General features: G+C 41.5%; 1 protein-coding gene across 2 annotated transcripts in view; it reads right to left on the bottom strand.

Moving 5' to 3' along the window:
• Positions 1–1,665: 1,665 nt before the first annotated feature.
• Positions 1,666–16,195, bottom strand: part of siah1 (siah E3 ubiquitin protein ligase 1) — a 35,841-nt gene continuing 21,311 nt past the window's right edge. For both annotated transcript variants that reach the window (XM_042496501.1, XM_042496500.1), the window contains exons 2-5: positions 15,285–15,341; positions 5,552–5,733; positions 5,115–5,411; positions 1,666–3,224 (exon numbers count right to left, since the gene is read on the bottom strand). In XM_042496501.1, the coding sequence (XP_042352435.1) occupies positions 2,853–3,224; positions 5,115–5,411; positions 5,552–5,733; positions 15,285–15,294 (861 nt within the window). In that variant the 5' untranslated portion in view covers positions 15,295–15,341 and the 3' untranslated portion in view covers positions 1,666–2,852. The remainder of the gene's footprint in view (positions 3,225–5,114; positions 5,412–5,551; positions 5,734–15,284; positions 15,342–16,195) is intronic.

The raw sequence follows: 16,195 nt of genomic DNA, 5'->3' as shown, positions 1-16,195 counted from the left end.
GGTTTTTTTTCGGAGACCGGCACCAGTGAATTTTTTGGTCCCACTCTTTCAATAGAAAACACCAAAATATTAATTTGCACAATGAGACATGATACATCAGTGATACTCAGTTACGGTGCACAGGCCAAATCTGCCCCCCCCCCTAACTATTTTCTAATGCACACTAAAAAATTTTTTAGAAAAGTAATTCACACTGGGAATAGCTTTTGTACTTTTAGTATACATAAGGTGCAAGAGTGCATAAAACAGCATCAAAACAGAGCTTGTTTAAAAAAAAGTGCCAGTGGAAGATCCTCCACACCCCGACAGAGGTCCTAGCTAAGTCCCTAATGTCCTAATATAATATAAACGTAATCAAATCCTACACCCCCGAGAAATGTCCTAAAATCCTAGGATTGCCCTAAAATCCTAATTAGTGCTAAAATCCTAGAAGCGTCCTAAAATCCTTTAATATCCTGAAATCCTAGAAAATGACGTTAAAACCTTGAAATGTCTAAAAAGCCTAGAAATGTCTTAAAATTCTGAGTATCCCTGTGATAAATGCTACATCTTGTTCCTGTTAATGTGTCCTCCCTTCTTTTCCCCCTTAGAAACTCTTGTACTGTTCTGTAGCCAAATGTGACCTTTGACCTTTATGTGAACAGGGACAAGAGACAGTAAAAAAGTACAGATTGTCCACGCACTGAAATTTACAAGCTCGCTTAAGTTTCCATTGATGACCTACAAGGTCATCATCATGCAAAACACGTTTAGTTCTCTGTTTAGGTTTCGTCCTGCATCAAACGATCTACTTAGTTTTAGTAAAAGGTGAAATATTATATTTGTGTGTGCTCCGCCCAACACCGAAAACAGGACAGAAAGCCAAAACATGGACTTTGAGGTGAGATCGTTTCATAAAGTGAAAGTTGTGACTGAAGAAAAACGCAGCCTCAATTTGGATGAGTCTTACGATAAAAGAAAAGAGGAAAAGTCACCAGTTATGAAAAAGATAGATTTATTTAATGACAAATTTTAACAGAAAAAAAGTCAAGGAGTTGAGGGAGAGCAGCAACATTACTGAGACTCCACGTGAAGAGAAAGGGAGAGATGATTGGCTTGACCTCCCTCCCTCCTCATAGACAAAAAAAAAAAAAGGAAGACAAAGAAAAGACTTACCACACAAACAAGAGGACGGAGAGACAAATAGATGAGGAAAAACAATCCAACTGGAGGGGGGGGGGGAGGGGGGGAGGGGGACAAACCTTCAGAAGAACGACACAACTTGCTTTTTAACTACAAACACTGAAGTTTAGCCACAAGTTTTACAACTGCCTTTTAATTTCTGTTTTTAAAAGTCATTACAAAAAATGATAATTATGATAATCTCCATTTAATAATAACAATAGCAACATTGTAACGGTAGAAACTGTCCCTCATTCCTGGTTGGGTGATCAGTCAATCAGTGGTTGAGGCCGACGATGGCAGACAGAGTGACACGGAGGCAGAGAAGAAATGAAAGGAGAGCGGCGAGAGAAAGAGAGATAGGGGAGAAAATGAGCGGGCTTTTTTGCCACATGTCCATCTCGCACTCACACACACACACACACACACACATCCTCTCTCCTCTCGTACAAAAAAGACAACTAAAATAATTAAAAAGAAACAGACTTAAAAAATAAACCCCAAAAGAAAACTGACTCAACTGAAATGCAGTGTTTTTTTTCTTTCTCGTTCTGAAAAAAACAAACAAACAATAGACCCCTCTAATCCTCAAAAATGCTCCGACACGCACTCAACTATTACACCTGCACACACGGCCTGTGATGCAAGGAACAGGTGTGTGTTTTGTGTGTGTGAGAACTCCACTGCGGTGTCCGCTTCGTGAAAATAATCAGAAAAACAATCCAGGGCTGATGGAGCTGAGGGCCTTCTTAAATCCATACAGTATGAGAGCAGTTCTAATAACTATCAACAACGACTATTTAAAGAGCGTCCGATGCACAATCTTTAGCCTCGGTTGGACCGGATGTGGGCCAGATGTTAGGAAACCAGATGTTCGATAGACCGATCTGCGGTCCCAGACACGGCTGGGTGGTTATTGGTGCTACTGCCGTCCATGTCTGTGGGCGGCGGTTCCAATCCCAGGTGAAGATTAATACCCAAATCTGTGATACAGAACTTGTTGAGCTCTGGGTTCCAGACTGAGCTGGCTAAAGACGCCACGGTTGGAGCCCTACGAGTGTCGGTAGCGTGTGAACCGTTCAATCCAGGAGGTCTGACGTGGAATACAAACAGCAGGGGGAGCTTGTTAGCTGACTGACCGGGAGTCCGTGTTTGAAATATAGCTTCCTCAGTGTGTAGCCGCCAGGGCTGCTCAGTGACGACCGGCCTCCGGCGTCTGAGCGAAGGTCGCAGAGCTGTAGTGTCTGAAATGTCTGAGGATGACGGAGGGGGGAAGAGAAGAAAAGATCGACACTAAAATAAGAGCGGTGGGGAAAAAAATCACGAGAGTTTGACGAGCGAGTTTGACTGAACAGCTTTTCAGTTTCTGTTTGATGAGGGCGAGACTGCATGTGCGTGCAAGAGTCTCACGTATGTTTGCGTGTGTTTTTAGAAGTCTATAGCCGTCACTACACAGTTGCGTCCTTTTTATTTCATTCCTCCACTCATCCATCCATCCATTCATCCATCCCACCCCCTGGCCCTCCGCGGCTGCCCGATCAGACAGTCCAGTTCCACGTTTCAAGGGGTGAGGCAGAGAGGGGGGGTTAACGCTGTGAGGTCACAACCGATTTGACCCCCCTTTTTTTTTCTAAAAAAAAAATGCCCCCTGACAATCTGTGACTTTTTGACCCTCTTCTCTTCAAAAGTTCTTAGCACATGGAGATGGTGACATTGATGCCCAGGTTTCCGTTCTCGGCGAACAGCTGTGCGATGGACGTGTCGAACACCAAGCAGTCGCTGTTCATGATGGCCGTGGCGATGCCCTCGTGGATGGAGCGCGGCGTGGCCTCCCAGGTCAGGCGGCGCCGGTGCCCGTTGAGCTCCAGCCTGTAGGCGAAATTCTCGGCCTGCTTGCGAGTGCCAATGAGCTGCACGATGGCGAAGAACTGCTGATGCCCGTCGTACTTCTCCTGCTTCTCCAGCACCAGCATGAAGTGGAAACCGAAGCAGGACTGCATCATTACCCAGTCCACTGCTCCTGGGAGGTTGATGTCCGTGGCCAGGAACACAATGTCCTCCCCCTGGACAGAGAAACACACACACACACACTGTCTCTCACTGATAAAAGGGGAAAAAAGAGTTTGAGAAAAACAATGTAGAACCCTTACTGTTTGTTTTGATACTTTTTTTGAAGATTTTGTTTTTGGCTTTTTGCCTTTGTTTGAAATAGGAAAGCTTAAGTTGAAGGGGGGCAGAGAGAGAGGAGGATGAGGACATAGTCTCTGTATATGGGACGTCCGCCATACCAGCGGAGCTACTGGCTGCCCCTGTTGTTATATTTATGTGCACAATTTCAAACATTTTTTTTTTTGTCTAGAATTAGCCATCAGTGCATTGAGAACATATTTAAATGTTTTATTTATCATGTAGCATCCACATGTACAGCTTATTAAGCTCTGGCAAATGCGGCGATGTCGTCTGGCTGTGTGTGAAACTGATGGAAAACGCCAACTGTTGTGATGTCTGGGGAGTCACATATTTAGGATAGTGAACATGCAGCACGACAGGCAACAGTTGTCTCTTATAAACAGAATATTACGTGCAGGAGACTGTTGGCTGGCAATTTAAAGGGGCAATCCATCATGTAGTCATAGACTTTCAGAAAGCAATCACAAGAGGCACATTCAAACTAAAATAACAAGTAAAGTTAGTGTCACCAATTCAGTTTCTGACCAAATGCCTCTCCTTCTGTTCCTGAGATATGACGTTAAGTTACGACATACAGTATGTTTGCAGAGCATTGTGATGTTACAGTTGACATTTGGGATGTTCAGTGTGACAGTGGCATCCATTTAATTAAGTAAACAAGCAACTGCGCTAACAACGGGTCGTAAATGTGCAACATTTTTTGCCAACACGAATGCCAGAGACTGTATTGTATTTAGTTTTTGTGAGCTGTTCTCAACTTCTAAGCAGAAGGTCTCGCCGCTCTCCACCTCTGTGATGCTGCATGCATGTCCACAGCTCCCTGTACCAAAGAATAGCGTCAAAGACAAAAGCACACATTCTGCAGCAAAATCTGGGGACAAAAACATCCCCAGAAGAACACTGCATCGAAAAAAACAACTGCTGAAGCAATCTACGTTGACTTAGAGTCTCGTACTGATTATTCAAATCGCTGACTTTCAAGGGGTAGCCCTAAAAGAGTGAAAATGTACAGAACAGCAGCAGATATTTCACAGACACATCTACAAATTCATGTGCTGGTCCTGTTTCTAACCATGCCCAGGACTTGATTTGCTAAGGCTTTTCCTTGATGGATTGACTCTTTCAAGTTGTTGTGAAGCTTAATTCACCCAAAACGGAAATGTGAAGTAACGCAGATTCTATCTGAGCTCCAACAGACTCATCTTTTGCTTCCACAAACTTCACCATTAGTGGCCCCAATTCATAAATTGAGGAGACGAGTCAGTGTCTGACCCACAGATGTATCAAGAAAGTCTGGCCATGGAGGCGGGGCCCCGGTCATTCCTATGGGAGCTGCTCATTGGCACATGAAGCAAAAAAAAAGCTCTTTTTCCGGGTATAAAATAACCGGATCTGCAAGCCCATGAGGTTTAAAACGACCGAGTGCGGCTGAGTGTGCCCGAGCAGGTAACTTCCGCTGGCGGAGTGACTGAAAATTTAGCCCCTCGCTAGCTTGAATGGCGGACTAAAAATTGAATCTTGCGGCTCTTTTAGACTTTTCAGATGTTATGGAGCTGGGTGGCTTAAATCGAGATAGTGAAATGAGTCGTTTTGCAGGGGTTTTCACACTCACAAAAAACTATCCACTGATTTAACGAACATCTTTTTCCCAGTTTAAGGCCCGTGGGTATCACGTGACGGACCCGGGTGGTGTAATTCCACTTTTGGCCACTATGTAAAATTTGCATCAGAGCCTGGCACACTTCCTGCGGGCTTGGTCTGACCTGCAGTGTGGTGATGGACTTGTGCTGGTGCATCAGGTGGGGCATGACAGCGTCCAGAGAGCCCTGCCACTTGCAGGAGGCGCCGGGGCAGGGGCAGGAGTACGGCCGAAATTCGCACAGCTCTTCGTGCTCCGTCTTGTCAGTGTGAGGCAGGGTGACTTCGCAGCCCGATGAGGCGTACTTGCAGGGGAAGAGGACAGAGTTAGCCACCTTCTCCATGGCCAGGTTCCTGATGGAGCCCAGGGGGCCTCGGCAGGTGGGGCAGCAAGTGAGCTTGGGCCGGCAGTTGGAGCATACCTGGAAGGGGTCAACATAAAACAAGTTAGAGTTTTCCCTCCACGTGTTGGTTGTTTTCTTAGAGGAGTTGTTATCATTGTCTCAAAATGTAACACAAGTGAGACGCTCAGGGTGTCGACTCCAGGCTGGACTGTACATACCAGGTGTCCAGACTGGCACTGCAGGATGGGGGGTAGGACATAGTCGAAGCAGACAGGGCACTCAAACAGGCTGGCCAGGTCGCTGTTAGAGGCAGTGGTGCCTGACAAGGTGGGCACGCGCTGGGAGGGGGGGCACTTGGAGGTTCCTGTGGGCAGCGCGGTGGCAGTCTGGCGACTCATTTCTGATGATGGGACAGAGGGAGAGGGAGGGAGAGAGAGAGAAATATGGTCAATTATCTAAACCTCTCCTTACTGCACATATGCAGTTTATCCTTTATTTAACCAAGTGGAGTTCTCTCTTTTTTCAAGAGTGACCTGACGAAGAAGGTCGCGCAAACATTGTTACAATAAACAACAAGCAGACATGTACAACTGTCACACCATAATGAGCGAGCACAACCTCCAGTTAAAATGCGACACAAAAACAGTCAAATCCAGACACAAGGACAATTTTCTAAAACAGTTTCAGTTACACTTGAGTAGCAGTCACAATGACCAAGAGTGCTATTTTCTCGATTCTTTATAATGGACTTTAATTCCCTGATCAGCTCAGTTCAGTTCTGTGCGACCAACATCTAGAAAATATTGTGAGTGCAGGCCATGTTGGTTTTGCCTTATAAACACGTATATACTGCGGCCTGAGCGATATGGATTTTTTGGGGCCGATGTCCTTACCGATATTAGGGAACAAAAAATTCTGATAACTGATATAACGGCTGATTAAATTTTTAAATTTTCAAAAAAATTAAGCGAGTAACTTTTTTTCCCCCCTCAAATATGGTTCAAATGCTTGTGATAAAGATATGAAGTAAAGGCAGAACATTTTAGTGTTTTACAATATTTTTATTATCAAACATCCATGAAGTAACTTTTTACTATAAACATTAATGTGGATATGACTTTTATTTTCTCATTTCTAGTTTTAACCGTTTCTGGTCACAGTCACTAACAAAAGCAGTTTCCAGTCTTCGATACAACAATGTGAACAAGGTTTCATCATAGGTGAGGATCACCCTTTCAATGTGTTCCCTGATGAAAAAACTTTGTGCTGCAGGAAATATAACTCCCCCTTCCTGATATGCTTTCACCAGTAGCTCTATTCAGTTTACATGATGACGTGCAGGTACACGCTGCACTAATCTGTTCTCACATCGTCAGTGAAACTCATCATGCTTCAGAGCTCTAGCAACAATAGAAGCAGAGCCACAATCTAATGTGTTTGTGTTATTGTTGGTGGCTAACCAGGCAGTTTATGGCAAACACACATTTCAGAATTAAATTCTTCCACTCTACAGGTCAGGGACTTGGGCCTCTTGAGGCTGTTGAGGCTGCGCTGGCCCTGTGCAGTTTTTAGTATGCAGTACAAATGTGTAATATCATATCTGTGTTTTACGGGTATATTAACAGTGAGAAGGTTTTTCGGCAGTTTCCAGAACAGAAGTGCTCACCATCCAATCACTGACAAATGCAACTTTAACAGAAATCTGTGAATGTTAAAAGTTTCTGCTATCAAATAACAGCATGAATTTTTCTATGATGTTCCTCAAGGTATTGGCCTCCTAAAGCAGTATTTTTGGCCATTTACTATTTTCTAATTCACAATTAACATAAAGTGATTCATACTGGGAATTGTTTTTGTACTTTTAGTATACGTTAGATGCCAGAGTGCATAAAACAGAATCAAAATAGAGCTCGTTTATTTAAAAAAAACTGGCATGCGGAGGATCCCAAGAGAGGTCCTAGGTAAGCCCCTAATGTCAAAAATCCTAGAAACATCCTAAAATCCTTGAAATGCCCTGAAATTCTAGAAGTATTCTAAAATCCTAAAAATGTCCTAAAAACATCCTAAAATCCAAGAAATGTCCTAAAATCCTTGGAACTTACAAAAATCTTTTAAGTATCCTAAAATCCTCGAAATGTGCTGAAATACTACAAACGTTCTAAAATCCTAGAAACATGTATGGGGCTGCTGTGTCTGGCCCCTGGCCCCATTATTTCTCAAAAGTGGCCCCCAAACAAAACAAGTTTAGCATCCCTGCCCTATGAACTTTCAACGTTGAAATAAGTGCCGACACAAAACGCAGTTTTTATTATATATCTGTCACTAGAAAAAGTTGACACACAATGCTGAGCTGCATCAAAAATAAATCTTCAGGCTCCCTGCTTTCAGATGATGTAAAGCACTTCTTTGGGTAATGTGCTGTTGACCTGCTATCTCCCCCTAAAGATCCCGTCCCCTCTACCAAAAAAAGAGGGACGAGTAGAGGAGGTTTTAAGTATCCAATGTTCGTGATCAAAAGTGACAGTATGGTTACATTCTTCATAGAATTAGTACGTGCAAAAATGTAAAAGAAATCATACATCATATAATACCAACTAGTTTTACAGAAGCAAACAGTGGTTACCCACTTGTCTCAAACTGTAATGTGTAGTCATCCTACGACACTGAGTAATATCTGTAACCACAGTGCCTCCAACCAATGTTGACTGTTGGAGGTTTAGACACTGCTAACTGCAGACATTTAGATTTCACATGTTTATTACTGTCCCAACAACAAGTCAGCTGCACAGACTTTCTTGGTCATCGCTATATATAAAAAAGAAGCAGCAGACAGTTAAGTGAACTCAGATGTGGTGTGTGTGAAGCTGCTGTTTCCTATCGTGCTGTGCTGTTGCCTTGGTAACAGGTTTGTGGTTAAGTATGGGATGGCCTGTGGAGCGGAGAAAAGCAGAGGGTGGAGAGCAGAGTAATAAATGATGGGCAGCAGAATAGGTATGTCGTGAGGAAGGGGGGCACAGGGATTGTAGATGAAGGAAGCACAGAGGGAGGAGGAGGAAGAGGAGGAGGAAGAGGAGGAGGAGGAGGAGGAGGAGGAGGAGGAGGAGGAATGAGACAGCAAAGTTTAGAATCATGCAAGTTACATCATTGGTGGATAGAAAGAGCTTAAAACTTAGGAACATGTAAAAATGTGGATGAGTTAAAAGGACAACGGAGGAGGAGAAAAAAGGAGTGAAAAAATAAGCAAAGAGTGGACACAGGGGTGTGGGTGTGGAGATAAAAAAGGGAGAGAAGGACAGGAGGATAAAGATGTTTCACATATCAGGTCTTTGCTTGGCGGTACAGGGCTTTGGGTGGGATGACTGTGCATGCCTGTGTCCCCACCTTCTCCACTATACCTGGCATGCTTTTTATATCGCTGCCCACAGACAGATGCAGCGCAGGGAGACCCAGAACAGAGAGGAGAAAATGTGGAGAGAGGAGAGGATAGTTTGTGTGGGAGGTAAAGACAAAAGAGGAGAGCCAGGTGGTGAGACGGCACTGCAATATGTACACAGACAGTACAACAGCTGGGAAATTAACGCCCACCGCTGAAATGCTGCCAAAGCTTTCGTAACAGCTGCTCAATTTGGATAACCTATAAGCTAATTTAATCATTAAAAGGTGTTTAATAGAAAATGCAGCAGCAGCCAGGGAGTGATGATAGGTGGTATTGACACGTGTTTCAGGATCTTTGTGGTTTAAGGTATAGTTTGGATTTTTAAGGTGGGGTGGGAGAGTACTTGAATAGTACTTGAATAGTCATGTATTAAGTATGTTGAGGTCAGTCGGCACGTCTCCAGTTTGGAGAAGCGAAAAGAGTGCCAACACAGAAGCTAAGCAATGTACTACTGTAGATTGGAGCAGCAGCAAAACTAGGGGTCGACCGTTATTGTTTTTTCAGGGCCGATACTGATGCTGATTATTAGTACTTAATGAGATCAATAACCGATAACTGGAATCAACACGCATTTACAATAAAAATAAAAATATTTCTCAAAATTTTGGAATACAACAAACTCAAACAAAAAACTTAAATGCCTTTAGCAAATGTTTCATCAAAACTGAAGCTTTCAATATAAAATACAGCATGTGTCAAAAATAGCTCCCTGAGGTTTTACAAAGTAAAAGTTCATCCCATGCTGACACTTTCTTTGCATGATTGTGTTATTGTGTCTTTGTTGAGTCTAAATTTATGCTGTGTTGTACATTGCTTATACCCCTTTCCCACCAAAATTAGCGTGTGCACGTGGGTTTTACAAACACCAGTAAACCTGCTAAAAAATAGGCTGTAGGCTCCTTTCCTATTGCCTGTGAAGCAGAGCTGTGTACACAGCTTTGCAACATACGCATAACCACTTCTGTGTGTGTGGGTGTGGTTTTATTTTGGTGTGTCCGTGTGACGTCACGAGCGGACTGCAGAACAGATAAACAGTGGAGAGCAGCGTGTACAGAGGTCTGTGACAGGTCTGTGGTTACTTCTCTTTATATATCTCTTACTTATTCAGTCTCTTTGTCAAACTTGGTGTAGACTAATTTGAATCAATGTTTTAACACTGCTTAGGAGAAGAGGTTAGGGTATTAGTGACGGTGCATTTGTTGCATCTAGTTTCTAAAATTAGCGAGTCCGAGTCATCCGAGTCTCTCTTTTTTTTTTTTTCTTTTGACCTCTTTTTGATGATTTGCTGATGAATACTTCAACGATTACCAATTAAACATTAAAAAAAAATTAAAACTTCTCTGGTTAATTTCAGTTTTCTAAACACACCACTATAAAGCCAGCAGCTTTTGTTAAATTTCAGTGATGTCCTGTTGATATTTTTGACCACCCACAGAGGGATTTCAGTTCACCCAATAACCACAAATATCGAGTGCATCAGGATTTTTTCTATGTCATCACTACTTGCACAAGCTTCCCTTTAACGTCCAGCTTGGTAAATGGCAGCTCCAACCACTTCTGAGAGCATCTGTTAGGGTAAAGCCTTTCTGCATGCACATATGCACCCGCATGCCAACCGCAGAGGTATAAACTGGACCTAATGAGAGGCCGTATTAGCTTGCTGTAACTGAGTGTGCCCGCTTGTAAACACATCTGCTGTGGTGGAGATAATGCCTAAGCAGCTATTTATAGAACGTCTTAGCTGGCTAGCATGCTAATAGCAATGCTAGAAGCAGTGGGATCGAATTAGCTCAGGACACTGAGCTAGGCCAAGGCCAGGGTCACAGTCAGCTAGCATGCAAGACTGAAATAACTAAGACAGAGTAGCTCCATATAGGCAGTTACTAACTTGGCAAATCCAGTTGGGAAACAATGCTATGATCAGAATTGGGGGCAAAGAGTCTTGGCAGTCTTGTCTTACTGCAGTTGGGTAGCTTTATGAGAGATGTATAAATCATGAGTATTTATATATTCATAGTATCTATATCAAAATGGGTCTATAGATGCCTTTTTTGTTTCGGTTGTGCACAGATACAGCCAAATGGAAACTTGCATCGTGTTTTTTTAAACATTTTTGAAGCAAGCTCATTAGCTAACTTGCTTTATTTGTCTCACAAACTCAGCATTAAATATTATACATATATATATACATATTTACACTCAACATATCCAACATATCCAGTTAACATGGAGGCTGTGTTAAAACTTAGACATTAAACACTGCCTCGGTTCAGTAAACAGACACTGCAAGCATGCACTTCAATGTATAGTGTATGTCCTTCTGTAGTGAAGTGTTAGGAACATAATTTTAACGTTTTGATACCTGAGAAAATTGGCTTGTTTTCTGTAAAAAAAAAAAAAAAAAAAAAAAAAAAAAAGAGAAATTTAAAAAGGCCCCCCAGGAAAGAGGAAATTAAGAGAAAAATTAAAAAATATGCTTTTTTCCCCTCTTTTTTTCCTGTTGCATAATTTTCAGATACTTTCTGATCATTTTACTCAGTTTGCATGACATTGCTTGCCAAGCTGCTCATTATGTTTTCTCCAGGTTCTGGAAATCAAACCAATTTTCTCAGCTGTAAGAGGTTTAAATGTTTGTTAAAGGCGTCTGAATGCAGCAGAAAAAAATGGCTCAGATGTTAATGGGTGAATGAATACTTCCTTCATTTGGAAAAATATTTACAAAAAATAAAAAAAACAAGCCTTGATAAGGACTCAACTAGTGTTTTTTGTCAGAGTGGAGGCTAACTGCTAGCTGTGTCTGTGTGAAACACTGCAGTGTCATGTTTTGAAATGTGTGACCACTCGAGATGACAAGTATGAGTGGATGTCAGAGAGAAATGGATCAATCTGCCACTCCGGACCGTGATAATACTTGAAGGTTACCTTTGGTATTTTTCAACCGGAACAACCTGTTTTCTCATGGGTTTTTTGTGTTTAAGTGACTAACAGGAACAGCAATTTCTTAAAATTAAGCTTGAAAGAGCTACAAGGCTGGAGCCAGCAGCTAAGAAACAGGTTGCAATTTAATCCACTGTATATGCACTAAAAGTGCTTGTTTTTCTCACTGACAGGCTCCGATTATTGTTATTACAGGAGTCTGACAACATTATGGAAATTATGCTTTTTGTTAGAGAGCACGGTCTTTGTGTTGAACCAGAAACAGTCTCCATTTAAATAAGCACAATTTAATTTTTTGTACAGAAGCAGCATATTTTCACTCTCTAACTGGTGAATTAAGGGTTTATTTTAGCCAAACCAGAGTTGGTCATTGTTGGAATAGTGGACAGACGAACCAAGACAGCTTGCGTGAGTTTTGTTTTGTTTCTGTCGACTTTGAATAAAGTATCTTTCACAGAGACACAAAACTTTTTACTGAAATGGAGTCTGGCTTGCTTGAGGATAGCAGTTTTGAGGCCGTTTCTGTTTAATCAAAAACAATCTTTATCTTCATCTCTGTAGGGATCCTTTCCATAATGTTGTCAGACACTAACAAAAACAATCAGTCTGTCGATGGTGGAAAAAAGCAATTTAGTGAATGTACATGGCGTTGCATAATTGCACTGTTGCTCAATACTGGGCCAAGAATTGCTGTTCCCATAAGTCATTTAGACACAAAAACAAGCGAACAGGGCCCAGGTATAATAATAATTTTTTTTAAAAAGTTACCCTTTAATTATAACAGAGGAGATGATTAATCTCCTCTTTATTAGGTGAAAGTAGCCTAGAAAAGATGAATGGGTTAAACTAAAATCAAGATGAAGAATAGTGACTGCAGCTCAGCCAGTGGAATTACTTTATGGCTAAACATACTTCACTGAAATAGATCAACACTGGACCTCAACCAGGAGGCCAGGAAAGGGGGCAAGTTTTGCAGTCTCAGAGCTGAGAAACTTTTGCCAAACCAGAACAGTATGAGTGAATTAATGTGCTGTTTTGATTCAACTATGAGAGTTTCATCTGTTTGGATAAAACATCAACTTCTGATTTGAATTCTGCGGGATCATCGGTCACTGATCTTCACTGGTGCATAGTAATGCTTGAAAAAGCCAGCTCGGTTGTGATTGATGTGATTAACACATCGCTTCTGATTGGCTGAGCTATACACACACTTTTGGATTCTGGCACGCAAAATGACACCAGTGACGGACCTGGTGATCGTATTATGGCTTTAAGAACATTAAAAACATGTTACATCCACTTTAAGAAGGACATGCTGAATTCTTTTCTTCGTGGTTCAACCCTTTAACAACTGGACTGACATCAACTTTCCTGTGCTGCATTTAGACGCCTTTCGTAAGCATTCAGACCTCTGAAACCTGAGGAAATTGGTTTGATTTCTTTTGAAAACATCAGGAAAAAATGCAAATTGCAAGTAAACAGTCAAAGTAACAAGTCAATTACCTGAAAATTAGCTGGGAAGGATTATTAGATGTTATCCAAACACAAGGGAAAATGCCCACAAAACGCTATTTATCAATCTTATGATTATATTTTTAAAGTTATGATACAGAAGAAGATATTTTAAGCACTTTTAAAGGAAATTGTCATGTTTGTTTTACAAACTTCTTTTGTCTTATTTTCGGGTCATTTTCTTTTAACTTCCGACTAAATTATTACAATTTTTTTGGCAATTTGTTCTGAAGTTGTTCATTGCCTTCCTCCCAAGTTTTTAAAAGGAATCAAACCAATTTATTCAGGTTTCAAAGGGTTAACCCTTTAACACCTGAATTGACATCAGTTTTCCTGTGCTGCGTTTAGATGCCTTTCATAAGCGTTTAAAAACTTGGAGCCTGAGGTAATTGGTTTGATTTCTTTTGAGGGGAAAAAAGTAATGAGCAACTAGGCAAGAAATGTCCTATAAATTACACAAAAAATATTGGTGAAAAAAAAATCAACAGGGAAATCACCTGACAATTAGCTGTCTATCACACACTGATATTATTAAAAAATAGAGAAAAAATTCCAGAAAACTACATTAAATTTTTTTTTAATCATGTTGTTACTTTCAGATAATTGTCACTAATTTCTTGCAAATTTTTGGGCCACTTCATACTAACTTATTTGTCACCTTCTTTCCATGTTTTTGAAAGAAATCTAACCAGTTTGCTCAGGTTTCAAAGGGTTAAACATTACATCTGATAAAATGCTGCCTGGCTAGCAGCAGCTGTAATCGCTAGTTGGCAGCACGTAAGGCTACAGCAAGTAAGAACAAGCCCGGCTAAAGAGAGCCAGTGGGGGGATAAACATAGTATCACTTGTTCAGTTGGCACACGGGGGGCTGAGAAGTCACGCTGCCAAGATAAAGACAAAGTGCGGGCACGAAAGGCCCAGCGCCCTTTTGTTATAAGCAGGTGTCTCACAAAAGGCTTTACAGTCTGAATTTACAGATTACACAGCTTCTGGGCCTGAGTTTTCACAATGTGGACAGTGAAGAGAACCAGCGGCTCGTTAAGGATGATACTTCCCCAGAGAGCCTTTATGAAAAAATTATATGTTCAACACAAAGGTAAAACAATGAGTGTGAGAGTAGGAGGTGAAAACATGAGCTCAGAGGAGCTGGGGAGACAGAAAGAGTGAGTCAGCTAAGCAGAGAGAGTACAATGAGCACATACTGCTCTGCATCAAGGAGGTGGAGGGAGGGATGACACAAGCAATGACTGAGCACACAGTCCTCTGTGTTCACAAGCAGCAGCATAACAGAAAGGGACTGAGCATAAACTATTTACTGTGAGGGATTGTTAATACTAGTGCCAAATCACAATGATTTAATTAGAATCAGATTTGGCTGTTACACAAAGATTTGACTATGTGTTCCTTTTTTCTGTGCAATGTGTGCACAACAGTGTTTTTTAGGGACAGTGTATCTCGGGTCAGGAGTTTGTATCAGCTTCTATAAGATTCAAGATTCAAAAAAACTTAATTGTCCATCACATAGTGACAGAAAATTAACTTTCATTTAGGGGCTTAAAAACGTGAAAAAAAACATTCACACCCATCACACTCAAATAAAATCACACACTCAACAGTTCCATAAATCGGTAAAAGCATGTGTACAACGCTACATTACAAAGTATCATCTATTTAGCCTTGTTTAAACATTGAGATATACAGTATATCCTGTGTGGATATAGTCTAAAAATATCACATTAAAAAGTGAAAGGCAAACAGACATGTTGCACACATATCTGTGTTAGACAAAGAGTCAGTTGTGCTACATGTTGCCTGAATGGAGCCAACAAGGAGATCCGAATCCTCAAACAGGAAATAATCCAAGTAACAGCTATGACCACAAGGAGATGAGCACACACACACACACACACACACAAACACAAACACAAACACACACACACACACACACACACACACACACACACACACAGAAAACCTGCTGAAACTGTTGTCATCAAATACAACAGCAGATTGACAGGGAGACAAATGAAGAGGGTGAAAAAACACCAACAGAAACAAATACCAACCTTCGTCCATAAGATTTCCAAATAAGGCTTTCGTCTTCTCTTGAAATGTGGGGACCTCTGAAAAGAAAGAAGAAAAAACAGAGGGTAAACAAACATGACTTTGAGGAACAAAGCTAGAAAATACTGCTTGGGAATCATACCAACTAACCAACCCACAACAGGAAACTTACAATAACCATCGAGTAACGGACAGCGAGCTGAATGCGCAATACTACTGGAAGAAGACGTTAGTCTGCCACAGAGTGATGGCCTGGTTCTGTCATTTCTGACAATGGATATCAAACAGGCTCTCATCGGTTACATATGAAGCAGTTCTGAATTACACAATGACACAGTCTACTGTTTATGGTTGCCATCTTTGCTGTGCCAACAGACTACGAGAGATGAGGAGACGCACTGCCCGTTCTGTGCACTTCCACAGACTAAGCAATGCTCATTCAAGGCATTTAAGCCACTTACTGCGCTGCTAATGCAACCTACATTAGACAAGACTTCTACGGTCATTGATTCCTACTGTGCTGTCTGCTGGCTCCACACTGGTTTCCCAGCACTGTTAATTCATATTTTATAAAGCAGATAGCTCCATCCGTAAGTTTGCTGCTCTATTTAGTGTCAGGATCATAACATGCTGATGTGTCAGTTTCTACACGTGACCAAACAGCTGGCTGAACTCTGTTTGCCAACATGGTATGCTTTTTATGAGCTCAATTTTTACCACATGGCTTTTGCCATCAAAACAATCATCCTGACCTCAGTATACATCTGTCACTCAACCAGAGACTTCAAATAGCAGTATTCATTTTCTGTGTCAGCAGACGTGTATCTGATGATGCTCTCTTACTGCCTGTCATCGCTTCTGCAGCCACTTCAACCTCTATCTGCTGCACAGAAGCTGCTCTCTACTGAAGCAA

Source organism: Plectropomus leopardus, chromosome 11, assembly GCF_008729295.1.
Source record: "Plectropomus leopardus isolate mb chromosome 11, YSFRI_Pleo_2.0, whole genome shotgun sequence".
Taxonomy (NCBI): Eukaryota; Metazoa; Chordata; class Actinopteri; order Perciformes; family Serranidae; genus Plectropomus; species Plectropomus leopardus.
The sequence above is the reverse complement of the archived record's forward strand: the minus strand, read 5'-3'. Positions and strand labels throughout refer to the sequence as shown.